Source organism: Miscanthus floridulus, chromosome 10 (genome assembly GCF_019320115.1).
Source record: "Miscanthus floridulus cultivar M001 chromosome 10, ASM1932011v1, whole genome shotgun sequence".
Taxonomy (NCBI): Eukaryota; Viridiplantae; Streptophyta; class Magnoliopsida; order Poales; family Poaceae; genus Miscanthus; species Miscanthus floridulus.
In genome coordinates, this window is record NC_089589.1 from 122,005,907 (window position 1) to 122,019,551 (window position 13,645).

The 13,645-nt window shown below is 46.8% G+C and overlaps 1 protein-coding gene and 1 pseudogene across 1 annotated transcript; one reads left to right on the plus strand and one right to left on the minus strand.

Moving 5' to 3' along the window:
- The first annotated feature begins 4,546 nt into the window (after positions 1-4,546).
- LOC136489469 (tryptophan decarboxylase 1-like) lies at positions 4,547-6,639 on the plus strand (annotated as a pseudogene).
- LOC136489470 (uncharacterized) lies at positions 6,636-10,758 on the minus strand. The gene is made up of 7 exons (XM_066486092.1): positions 9,757-10,758; positions 7,945-8,035; positions 7,690-7,847; positions 7,549-7,600; positions 7,358-7,440; positions 7,169-7,257; positions 6,636-6,663 (listed from the first exon to the last, which is right to left on the minus strand). The coding sequence occupies exons 1-7, from the start codon at positions 10,756-10,758 to the stop codon at positions 6,636-6,638; spliced, it is 1,503 nt and encodes a 500-aa protein (XP_066342189.1).
- Positions 10,759-13,645: the final 2,887 nt, after the last annotated feature.

The following is a 13,645-nucleotide window of genomic DNA, read 5'->3' on the forward strand; positions in this document are numbered from 1 at the left end:
CATTGCACTCGGCAAACATCACATATTTGCTGAGTGCCACGGGCCAGGACACTCGGCAAATAGGCTACCTTTGCCGAGTGTCTGAGTCAATGGCGCTCGGCAAAGCGGCGACCTTTGCCGAGTGCTTGACCTTGACACTCGGCAATGCCGCCGTTTCGGTGGCGCTCACCGTCACGGCGACTTTTCTTTGCTGAGTGTCAGATTAGCACTCTGCAAAGAGGTCTTTGCCGATAAACTATTTACCGAGCGCTCTTTGTCAAGTGTAACACTAGACAAAGGCTTTGCCGAGTGTATATTGGCCTTTGCCGAGTGCCTTAGGCACTCGGCAAAGAAACTGTCTCCGGTAGTGAATATAGATACAAGGGTTATTTTGTGCTGTTTTACACAATCATAGTAGTGGATAACCATTTTAAAAATATAATAGATCCAATTGTTATTATTAATAATATAATGGGGTTAAGAGTCTATTGAACTAATGAGCAGATGTTTCTAATTTTTGGGAGAATTTCTAGGATTTATCATTTGTTTTCTAAGGGGTCTTATGGAAATTTATGTGGAGGTTCCATTAGGACCTCAAGTTAGAATTTCTAGGATTTATTTTTTCTCCTTGCGCGGTAAGTTATATAATCTCTTGTTACATCCTTTTTCGACATCATGAATCTATAGTTTAGTTTTCCACTTTTAATTAGTTGTTGACTTTTATCCACATGTTAAGTTTAAAATCTAGAGCTTATTGAATCTTTTATTTTATTGAAAATATTATAGGTCCTACGTTTTCTTAATTCTTATTACAATGGTATAAATAGTCATCTCAGATTGCACGTATTATTCATCGTTTTGAATTTGTTATATCATAGAATATATATGAAGTAGGATTGTTTTATAAAGCAGAGCGCTTAAATTTAAATTACCAATATTGATATGATATGATATAATCAAAATGTATAAACTTATTTAAAATAATGAATTATGAAATTTATTATCATGTAGTACTAGTAAAAACACGAAGTAAATTTAAGTGTCATTGTTATGCGGTTTGTTAAGGGAACATTTTCCATGCTTGATAAGCTATTAAAATAAATATTCATCCAAATGTCTACATATTTATTAATTTGGTCTACATTGTGTAATGTAGCATTTTGCTTACTTTTAACTTTACAGTGGTATTTCCTATTTGGTTCTATTTTTAGTGCATTACAATATCACCAGTGAAGCTACAGTTGGTTGGGAACGAAATTGGCATATCCTTTGTCGGATTCCGTTGAACAATGAATGAGAATGGTTGTTTACCGGGAACGAGCCGTAGCTCGGACGACATTCGCTCCAGCCGGTCGTCCATGTTTCCCATAGGGGTCGATCTCTCCTAATTTTCCAGCATGTCACATGCCTCCCACGGATGGACCACAACTGTCATATCTCTGAGCCGTGTTCTTCAAGACTATAGGTTGTAGGTCTAGTGTGTGCATATGGTGTGTGGTGTGAGTTTAGATACTACAACTTGTATTCGAAGGTTAACTTGTATTCGAAGGTTGAGGCAATCAAAAAAAAAAAAAGAATGGTTGTTTACCATTTAAAAAAAAAAGATCGACTGCTTATGTACTCATGCATACTGCCTCATTGTACCTGTGGTTGAATAGCAGCAAAGTAAGCATGACCATTCAAAGTGAGTATTGTAGCATCCACCAGGCCCAAGATTTGCTCAATTCCTCCTGCGACCGCCTGATGCCCTTCTTTCCTCCCTTCCAACATCAGCATGAGGTCGACAACACATGATTTTTGGGTAATATTAATGGAAGTCGATTTTTTAGAAATTGCAATCTTGGTGTAACTTTTTTTTATTATTAGTTTTGTAAAGTAATTGCAGGCAGCAGTTGGTGCTCCATTTTGGTATATGTATCCCATGTACATGAGTATATTGGCTGAGATGTACCTTTGCACTAACCTCTATTTCCGTTCTTTAGTAATTTGACCATCAGTTTGTAAAATTTTCTATAAACAGAGTTTGCTGCATCTGAAATAAACAGTTGTGCTCTGTTGCAGGAAGGAGGATCTTGAACTTGTTGATTTGGTTTTTTTAGTTGGCAAGGAATGAGTCAAAAAGCAAATGTATATCCCCTCCTCATATAGTCATTATCAGGTCACGTCCCTCCTGGTAAGGCTTGCAATATTTTGTGGATTATGAACCAAGGTCGCTTTGATGATATCTACTTCCAATTGTTCATACTCTATGTTGCGAGGGATGTTGAATTTCTGATTTTAATACTATGTGAAGTTTCTTCTTGGCTAAAGGGCATTGCTGTTTCCCGTGTGAAGTGACATAACCTATTGTATGGTGGATTCATTGTGCTTCTCACTATATTCTTACAGTATTGCATATGAAAATTTCTTTATACAATCTCTTTAAACATGCAGACGAGTAAATGTCGTATTGCAGCTTTATAATCACATTTGAGTAATTTTCATGTGTAAGAGAATGTCATATTGTAGCTTTATAAAACATATTTGATCAATCCCTTAAGTTTGTGCATCTCAATTTGTGCCAACTTCCCTTCATGGATTAGAATTCAAAATTGAAGTATGTTGATAAATTGGTCAATGGATTGGCTGGCTCGGGTGGCCGGCGCGGGCGCGGACCCTGGCTTGGAGGCCGACGCGGGGGCAGTCCGACGAGAGGAGCGTTGTCCCCTAGTGGTCCAGCCTGAGCCAGCGAGAGGAGCGGGCGCGTGGGACGAGGTAGTCCTCCTGTGCGACATTGCGGGAGAAGACCACCACCGCCGGGATGAGGCGCTGTGGTGGAGGTTGTCTTTTTTTAAATGTATTGTTCCATGAAGTAACCTATTATGTTCTTATTTACTGAATGTCTACATCTTTAGTGGAAAAATATTCACTTCCATTTTCATTAAATTACGGTAGTCGATAGATGATTAGCTGATTCTCTTCGGTTGTTGATATTGTCGCAGCATACAACGTTTAAAATGAACCAAGTACTTGATATTGTATAATTGCAGCAAACAAGTCTGTTGACACTTCTCTTTTCAGTTGTTGTATTTTGAGCTTGAGGACAATGGAGGATTTAGCCTTTTAGTTATTTGATTTGTCTGGTTATGTGCTGCTGTAGCGTTAGCACAGGTATTATGCTAGTAACCCAAGTTCCCCACACTAGAAACTCTCCTTTCTTGTTCTTTTTGGTGGATTTCGTAGTTTCTGAGATGTTCTTGGTTGGTTTCTAGGTGCTAGGGTAAAATATTAGGTATGCCCTTTAACAAATTTCGCACGGGCACCTCAAACATACGATTTTCAGTTTTCTTGTTAAAACTCGAGTTTGAGAGAGGAAAAATCAAAGTTCTTGTTGAAGCCCAAGTATTTTTGCAAGATCTCTTGGGACTACTTTCACCATGGGGTAGGCAAGCAACGTATGAAATTTTACAGATTTTAGAGGTTGTTCGCTTGGGTATTGCCTTTTTCTCTAAAATCTCCCAAGCTGAAATCTGCCAAAACCGGCTAGCTGGGTTTGGATATAGGCTCAGCCCATTATTCCGAACAGGCTTAGCTAGATAAGAAAGTAGGCCAAACCGGCATTTATCCTGACTTGGCGTAATTAAAGAGCACACAAACAAGTATGTGAAAATGTTAATGTTGTAACTAAAGAGCTCAAGTATGGAGGTACGAAAAATCATAAGATGAGGTGATGTATCCTTACCAAAATGTAATTTTAAGTCCACGTCAAAGCTCCACCGAGGTATGCTCCCTGTCACCGAGCCTTCTCTTGGTCTGGTGTTAGACTTGCCACAAAGACTGATGCCGACCAAAACAAGTGCCGCAGGACTCCTCGAACACCTTGGCCATGACCACTGTCAATAGTATTATTATCAGTGAACCACAATGGTCCCAAGGTTCTGACAGCGCAAATGTTATCTTCTCTCAGGTGACGTGGAACTCTTCTCGAGAGTGGTAAGCCATGTTTGCTGCACCTCGTGTCCTCCCTAATCCCATCCGTTGACATGCATGCCAGAATTGGAGTGTTATTAATTACTCCGTCTGTCGTGACTCAGAACATTAGGCTTTCTTTAGTGGCAAATCGCTATTTAGATTTCAGCATAACCATCCTATAACACACCAACTCGGTGGTGTAGTGTATGCAGGCCCTGAGTGTATGGGTGCCTACTACATGGAATATTGAGTGAGCCACACCGTGATTAACGATGGAGTATAGTTAGCGAGATCTCGGTATCACTTTGTCTCTTTTTTCCTCCTTTGATTGAAACTGTGAGGTCCACTTGAAGTTTTCATCAAATGGCTTCCTCATGCTATTTGATCTCCAAGCCCGGCATCTCCGTTTGGCTATAAACCATGCATGCACCAGCACCACAGCGTCCACATGCATCACACCACACAGCATCTCCCTTCCCCTAACTGCTTCTTCTTGCTCTCTTCCGATCCACAGACCACAGCTCGATCGATCGAGCTTTGCTGCATTGCTTCCGACAGATACTGAAATTTTACCAGCTAGCTAGCTAGGTCAGTAACGATCATCAAACCAACGGACATGGGCAGCCTTTCCACCAACCCTTCCGCCATGGCCGCTGCGTTCGCCGCCGACACCGACCGCTTCGATCCGCTGAACGCCGACGACGTCCGGTCCTACCTCCACAAGGCCGTGGACTTCGTCTACGACTACTACAAGTCCGTGGAGTCCCTCCCCGTGCTCCCGGGCGTCGAGCCGGGCTACCTGGTCCGCCAGCTCAAGTCAGCCGCGCCGCCGAACGCCGCCGCGCCGTTCGACGTCGCCATGCACGAGCTCCGCGAGGCTGTGGTGCCCGGGACCACGCACTGGGCCAGCCCCAACTTCTTCGCCTTCTTCCCCGCGACCAACAGCGCGGCGGCCATCGCCGGCGAGCTCGTCGCCTCCGCGATGAACACGGTCGGGTTCACCTGGCAGGCCAACCCTGCCGCCGCCGAGTTGGAGGCGCTCGCGCTCGACTGGCTCGCGCAGCTCCTCCTCCTGCCCGACAGCTTCGTGAACCACCGCACCAGCGCTGCAGCTGCTGCCGCTGGGAGGGAAGGCACGGGCAATGGCATTGCAGGCACTGGCACTATAGGCGGTGGCGTCATCCTCGGCACCACCAGCGAGGCGATGCTGGTGACGCCAGGGTTTACAATACCGGTAAGAAAAAAATTTCGGTCCCCAGCGATAAATACGAAATATCGGAAATATCGGTTCAAATTTAAATAAATTTAAATTGAGTTTTAAACAAATTTGGCATCATTTCACTAGAAAAACTCTATAATCCATCATCCATCATAAATTTATATAATATCGACGAAATAACACAATATATCATAGAAGTAGAGTCGCGGTAATACAATGGTCTGACGGTGGACGAGCTGCATATACTAGTGCCGTCAAATGTGTGAGTGAGAAAATTAAATAAATTTGACGAAATTTAGGGCTTTGATAAGACTAGATGATATGGAGGGTCATTTTAGTGTGGTTTGGTGTAATTTTAGAGTGAAAGATAAATTTAACCGAAAATTTTTGACCGATATAAAAAAATTTCAGACCTCAGCGAAAAATACGATATTTCGGAAATTTCGGCGATATTTCGCCGAAATTGTAAACCCTGGGTGACGCTCGTGGCGGCCCACGACGCCGCGCTGCGCCGGAGCGGCTCCGACGGCATGGCCGGGATCACGCGGCTGACGGTGTACGCTCCTGACCAGACGCACTCCGCCTTCTTCAAAGCGTGCCGTCTCGCCGGCTTCGACCCGGCCAACATCCGGTCCATCCCCACCGGCGCGGACACGGACTACGCGCTGGACCCGGCTACGCTGCTGGAGGCAATGCGGCGCGACGCGGACGCCGGGCTCTTGCCGACGTACGTGTGCGTGACGGTCGGCACGACGTCGTCGAACGCTGTCGACCCCGTGGGCGCCTCAGCCGACGCCGCGGCCGCGTTCGGCGCGTGGGTGCACGTCGACGCTGCGTACGCCGGCAGCGCGTGCATCTGCCCGGAGTTCCGGCACCACCTGGACGGCGTGGAGCGCGTGGACTCCGTCAGCCTAAGCCCGCACAAGTGGCTGCTCACGTGCCGGGACTGCACCTGCCTGTGGGTGCGCGACACGCGGCGGCTCACCGAGTCCCTGGAGACCCGGCCGGAGTACCTGCGGAACGACGCCAGCGAGTCCGGCGCCGTCACCGACCTCAAGGACATGCAGGTCGGCGTTGGCCGCCGCTTCCGGGGGCTCAAGCTCTGGATGGTCATGCGCACCTAGGGCGCCACCAAGCTCCGGCAGCACATCCGCAGCGACGTCGCCATGGCGAAGGTGTTTGAGGAGTGCGTGCGCGCCGACGACCGGTTCGAGGTCGTCGTTCCGAGGAACTTCGCGCTCGTCTGCTTCAGGATCAGGCCGAGTGCCACCGCCGGCATGACGGAGGAGGACGCCGAGGCGGCCAACCGGGAGCTCATGGAGCGGCTGAACCGGAGCGGGAGGGTGTTCCTGGCCAACGCCGTGATCGGTGGCAAGTTCGTGCTGAGGTTCGCGGTGGGTTCGACGCTACAGGAGGAGAGGTACGTGCGGAGCGCGAGGGATCTCATTAAGATGACAACCACCGAGATCATAAAGGGACAGATGGATTAAGGCCGTTTGTTGACCTTGTTCTTCCTTTTTTTAGGAGTTACACTACTGGATTCAGGCGCTTTGCCGGGTGCCGAATGCACCCGGCAAAGGCTACTTTGCACTCGGCAAAGCCTTTGCCGGGTGCAGCACTCGGCAAAGAGCCTCCGGCAAAAAGTTAGTCGGCAAAGATTTCTTTGCCGGGTGCTTTTTATCGGGCACCCGGCAAAGACTTTGCCGAGTGCAAACCCGGCACCCGGCAAAGAAAAGTGGTCGTTACGGCGCCGGCTCCGTCATCCCTTGCTTTGCCGGGTGCCATGTCAGAGGCACCCGGCAAAGATTTTTTTAATTTTTTTTCAAATTTTCTTTGCCGGGTGCCGTGCCGGGGAGGCACCCGGCAAAGATTTTTTTATTTTATTTTTATAATTTCTTTGCCGGGTGTCGCACCGCGGGGGCACCCGGCAAAGAGTTTTTTATTTTTTTTCGTAATTTCTTTGCCGGGTGCTAGGTCATGGGGCACCCGGCAAAGAATTTTTTTTTTTTTTTGAAAAACTTTGCCGGGTGCCCTAGCCCTGGCACTCGGCAAAGCTGGGATGAATCTGCAGATGCGATTATGACCACTGAAGAATCCCCTGGGACAAACTGTTTAAGGAGCTATTATTCAGTTTAACAAACCAAAAATATCTTAACTCTGGTGCAGAATGATTCACATCACAACACAATGTTTAGTCAAAATAAGCACCTGAAATCCTGTTATTTTCTTCTGGCTAGATTTTCTTCTCTTGTTTTGCAGGTCGATCTGTGTTTTGTAGCAAAGCATGTCATCTAGCCAGGAGAAAGGAAAAATATAAGGTTAGGCTTGCAAGACACCGAACAGGAAATAAGGTCTTTGAATGAGAGTTGAGAACAGAACTAAAATGCAAGCCGATGTACCAGATGTATCGTACAGATGGCAACTGCCCTTGTGGGACCCAACCAGCGCGCCCTGAGACAACATCTTAAGGTATTAGGATGAACAACTAGCAGCTCCACTTGACCAAAATTAAGAAACTATGAAATAGATCAAATTCAAACCTTTCCATCTGGAGTATAGCAGGCAGCAGTAACCATTTCATGAAGATCGACCCAATCAACAATTTCACGCTTTGGAATACTCCAGATACGAACCTTTTCATCCAGGGAACCACTAATGAAGTATCTATCATCAACAGGATTGAACTGGATGCAAGTCACTGAATCAAAAAGAAATTATATTAGACGGACAATGTTGTTGCAGTGCTTAGACAGTGAGAGGGACGGGGTGGGGTGATTCTGAAGTGATGTTCGTACCATAGTCAGTGTGTGAGAAGGTTTTCAAACAATAAGTGCTTGACATGTGCCACAACCGTACTGTTTTATCCATTGATGATGAAAGCAAATACTGCAGGAACTAAAAGATGGATATAAGGGATGCTGAACTAGCAGGAAACTACAATGAATTCATAATAATTATACTTCAAATTCAACATGCTGTAGAAATGGATATGCCTTTACTAACAGCAGCAAGTATACCAAGAGACGAGCAAGACAAGTACCTAGCAAAAAAAAAAACAAAAATGCTGTGCATGGTGTCTGGCTGTCCGCATATGCTTTCAGTGTATTTGAGTACAGAGTAGCTTGACTAGTTATGAGCACTGATTCCTAAATAAATACCAATGGAATAGTTAATTTGCACTTTTAAAACCAAGATTTATCCATTTAAAACAAGACAAATCTCATTTCATCTTAGAGATATAGAATACCTAATTCATGATTTTGTCAAAGTATTTGCTATCCATAAACTATTCAAAAAAGAGGTCTGACAGAGGCAAACCTACACTACATCAAAGTTAACTTATTCTATTTAACTTCTCTAACTTTGGCCAAGTTTATAGACAAATATATTAACATCTACAATGCCAAATAAAAGCATTGTCAAGACATATTTGATGTTGGATTTAATGAAACTAATATGATGCTGTAGATGTTGGATCATTTTTCTATGAACTTGGTCAAAATTAGAGAAGTTTGGTTTAGGTCAAAGCTAAAACAGTGTACATTTTGGAACAGAGGAAGTAAATTACAACTCTCTTGACAAGCTTAATACCTTCTTTGATCTGATGCAGAGAAAGAATGAATATCGATTAACAAAATCGGAATCTTACGGGTAAAAAACACAGGAGGAAAAAACTTTCAATTCCAGTTCAGTATCATGAAACTGGTTAGCTGACATTCAAATGTAGGACTCAAATATCTACATTTTGACAGCACACAAAAATATCATCCAGATCATAGACAATAGGTTCTCCAAATGCCAATAAGTTAAGAAAGAACTGTGTTGTAGGTCTCTGAACTTGTGCGGTAGCGGTAGTCACCTAGCCGGCTAGCCGGCTAGCCAGGCAAACTTACAAATTACTTTCTCATCTCTTTCAACTGGCACAGTTGTCACACCTAGCCCCTAAACTTGCACAGTTGTCTGATTTAACCCCCTAAACTTTGCTTCTGTTCAGGGGTTTTGGTGAGACCCATGCAAGTTCAAGGGGCTCTAAAAGTTTGAGGGGTTAGTTGAGACGACCAGGCAAGTTTAGGAACCTGCAGTGTAATTCCTGCTTAGTTTTTACGTGCTGAACTTTCTAGATGCACTGAGACGGAAATTAAAACCATAGTAAAATGGCAATGTATAAGCGTGTAGAGACCATGTCTTAGTTACATGTAGAGAGCACCTGGGTCTTATGCACATGGTAAAAGCTTGGGTACACGTGGGAGCAATAAAGTCAATTTACCTATCGCAAAAACGAAAATGCATAAATGGCAGCTGGTCAAGTTTTCCTTTCCAGACAGTGCACCAGTTGCACTATGCCAGATCTGGATGCCAAGTTATGTACGCCCAAACCCAACAATAAATAAGTTGAGCTGGTGTGTGATCACGATGTTTCTAATATGACATATTGTTATTACACAGCTTTTGTGTTCTTAATGAGTTATGTTCGGATCTAATTTCCGTGACTGATATCCTACTTTCAGGTATTCCACATTCTATTGTAGCCTGAACTTTGCATTTACACTGAAAATTAATATTTACACATTAGAATTGAAGATAAATTAGAAATGTGTGTACATTACCTGAGATTTGGACCAGCTGAGATCAAGCACATCCTCTGAATGCCCTGCAAAGGTTATCACAGGCTTCTCGGACAGTGCAAACACATACTCAGGCACCATCAACCTGTCTGAGCTCACTGATCCCCCACTGTGCAGTACCTTTGATCGCAGCTTCTTCTCCCAATGGCTCCCACTTGGAGCAGCTGATGCCACCATCGTCTCTGATGACTCATTGCACACCATAGCAACAAGTGGATTGCACACCCCGTTCTCCTTCACCTCCCTCTCCTTCCCTGCCCTCTCGAACTCCAACACTTCCCAAACATGAATTATGCAATCCTCCCCGGCACTCGCAAGGTAACGGCCATCAGGACTAAATTTGATGCTCCAGATGGAACCATTGTGTGCCTGTATCTGCTGCGTCATAAACAGGCCACTGAGCTCCTTATGTGACTTCCCGTACTGCCGCACCTTGACTCGGGCGGGGCCATGGCGTGGAACACTGTCCTGGCTGTCATCCGTCGCGGAGCTGGAGTGTTGGCCGCCTTTCTCTGAAGACGTGTCCTTCTCGTCTCTGCTGCGGCGGTCACGGGAGTGGGTGACCAAGGAGCCAGCTGCGCAGCGGATGCTGCGGAGCCCCGTGCCGACCTCGCGGAGACCGAATTCTTCCCTCACCACGTACTCTCTGCCGTCGTCAAGGTTCCTGATCAAGCACCTGGGGTCCTCGTCGGCAGCATCGGAGCCGTCGGACAAGGAGGACCGCAGACGGCCGCCCCCGAGTGGCGGCTTCCCGGCGGAACCCAGGGCGGCCCCGCCTGATCTGGAACGCGAGACGGGGGAGGCCGGGGGCGGGCCCGCGGCGTCTTCGGAGGCGGACCGGCCCGTCTCAAACCCGGCGAGCCCCATTAGCTGGACGGAGCGCGAGGGCAGCGGCGGCGGCGGCGGCGGCGGAGCGCAGGCGCGGGGTCGAACCGTCTGCTGGAATAGATTAGGGTTGGGACGTGGGCCGGCCTTTTTAGTCATGGGCCTTTGCCGGGTGCCAGGTGACGACGGCACCCGGCAAAGAATTATTTTTTTTTAATTTCTTTGCCGGGTGACCCATGACCTGGCACCCGGCAAAGGCTTCTTTGCCGGGTGCCCGGGGTGGCACCCGGCAAATTATTTTTGTTTTTTGTTTTTTTGACCCCATTTTTTTGTAGGGACTTGCTACAGTAAATATATCCCTATTTTAAAATTTGGGACAATTATGAGCTTTTTAACTATATTTCCTTAATTTTTTTCGTTTCATTGAATTTTTCCGACTATTCCAAATTTGAATTGCAGGTACATGAAATAATGGAATTTGGTCATTCAAAAAATAGTATTCATGATATTTAGGCTATGTCGAGGCCGTATGCAGGAAGTGGCATGAAATGTCGCGCATCATGTTGTCGTAACATGACGATGTACTCGCGGGGAAAGTTTATTTAAATTATATAAAATCCAAACGATGTCCGAAAATCACGAAACTTGTCGATGTGTCTTGTTATCACATGTGGAGGCCCTGATAAAAAATTAAGAAAGTTTCGAGCAAGTTGTGACGTCGGCTGCCTAAAACCCAGACATCTCCACTGTGACATGTGATCTACATGTGGAGATGTCTGGGTTTTAGGCAGCCGATGTCGCAACTTGCTTGAAACTTTCTCAATTTTTTACCAGGGCCTCCACATGTGATAACAAGACACATCGACAAGTTTCGTGATTTTCGGACATCGTTTGGATTTTATATAATTTAAATAAACTTCCCCCGCGAGTACATCGTCATGTTACGACAACATGATGCGCGACATTTCATGCCACTTCCTGCATACGGCCTCGACATAGCCTAAATATCATGAATACTATTTTTTTGAATGACCAAATTCCATTATTTCATGTACCTGCAGTTCAAATTTAGAATAGTCGGAAAAATTCAATGAAACGGAAAAAATTAAGGAAATATAGTTAAAAAACTCATAATTGTCCCAAATTTTGAAATAGGGATATATTTACTGTAGCAAGTCCCCACAAAAAAATGGGGTCAAAAAAACAAAAACAAAAAAATAATTTGCCGGGTGCCACCCCGGGCACCCGGCAAAGAAGCCTTTGCCGGGTGCCAGGTCATGGGGCACCCGGCAAAGAAATTTAAAAAAAAATTAAAAAAATTCTTTGCCGGGTGCCTAACGGCGTGGCACCCGGCAAAGGCTGATGGCAGCTGGCCACCGTCAAGCCGGCCACTTTTGCCGGCGGCCATATTTTGCCGAGTGGCCGGCACCCGGCAAAAACCAATTTTTGCCGACGGCTGGAATTTGCCGAGTGCCCGCACCCAGCAAAGGCTGCTTTGCCGGAGGCCTTTATTTGCCGGGTGCCGCCAGGCCTGGCACCCGGCAAAGAATTTCTTTGCCGGGTGCCCGATAAAAAGCACCCGGCAAATTTTTTTTGCTCCCGGCAAATCAGCCGTTTCCTGTTGTGTTAGTTACAATGGTCCCTAGAAATGTTTGCTCTGTTTAGCAGATCTCTAGTTCTAGAAAATCTAGAGCTGATTATTCGTAGATCTAGGAAATCTTAGATCTGGAGCTGCAGTGTTAAGTGCATTTATATATAGATCAGATCTAAATATTGAAACTACTTTAACTTAGCATATAGACTGTAGCTCCAACTATAGATCTCGAAGCTGGAGCTCTGGAAAACGGTCCCTAAGACTGTTCTTATAGCTCTAGACCTCTAGCTCATGCTACAGTGTCAACAGAATATGCTCGGCAGTCCACCGAGGGGCTCGCGATGGTAGATTGATCGGTGGAGGTGCGCGTGATCAAGAACCGGATGGTGACACAAGACACAGAGACAACGATTTAGACAGGTTCGGGCCGTCTGATCGACGTAAAACCCTACGTCCTGTGTCTTTGGTGTATTGTATTGAGATGTAGACGATAGATCTTGATGGATCCTGTCTGCTAGGGGACCATTGCCTCTCCTTATATACTCTGGAGGGACAGGGTTACAAGGAAAGTAGCCTATTTGGTACTATACAATATCTTGCGGTGCACGCCGAGCAGCGCTGTGCACGCCTTGGTCTTGTGGGCTGGGCCACCTCTGATGGTGCGGCCCATGTCTTGTCTTGTGGATACCGGGGGGCCGTACCCCCACAGCTAGTCCCCGCGCCTGACAGTAGGTGACGTAGTCACGTGGTGCCAGGGTCAGAAAGTAGAAGACCAGCCGAGCAGGCAGCCAGTCCCCGAGCGTAGCCTTGAGATGAGAATAATCACATTCACCGCAAGGTGAAGTGTGCCCACTTAGTCCCCGAGCCTGCTGGAAGATGAAGAATGAATCTTGTAGCAGGGTCAAAGAAAAAGAAATCTGAAAGCTTGCCGACGTCGTCTGACATGCGCGTATCAAGAACCTAGACGTGCTGCCCAAGATCAGCACCCTGATCCGAACAGCATGGAGTAGACGTGCTGCCCAAGATCAGCACCCTGATCCGAACAGCATGGAGTAGCTCGATAGCACACCGACGAGACGTAGCAAGATCCGACCACCACGGGAGCACCGAGGAGTACCCGGCGTCGTTGGCGATGTCCGAGCACCGAGGAGCGAGGAGTCCCCGGCGTCGCTGCCGATGACCGAGCACCGACGAGCAAGGAGTCCCCGGCGTCGCTGGCGATGTCCGAGCACCGAGGAGCGAGGAGTCCCCGGCGTCGCTGGCGATGACCGAGCACCGAGGAGCGAGGAGTCCCTAGCGTAGCTCGCGATGACCGAGCACCGAGGAGCGAGGAGTCCCCGACGTCACTGGCGATGACCGAGCACCGAGGAGCGAGGAGTCCCCGGCGTCGCTGTCGTTGTCCGAGCACCGAGGAGCAAGGAGTCCCCGGCGTCGCTGGCAATGACCGAGCAC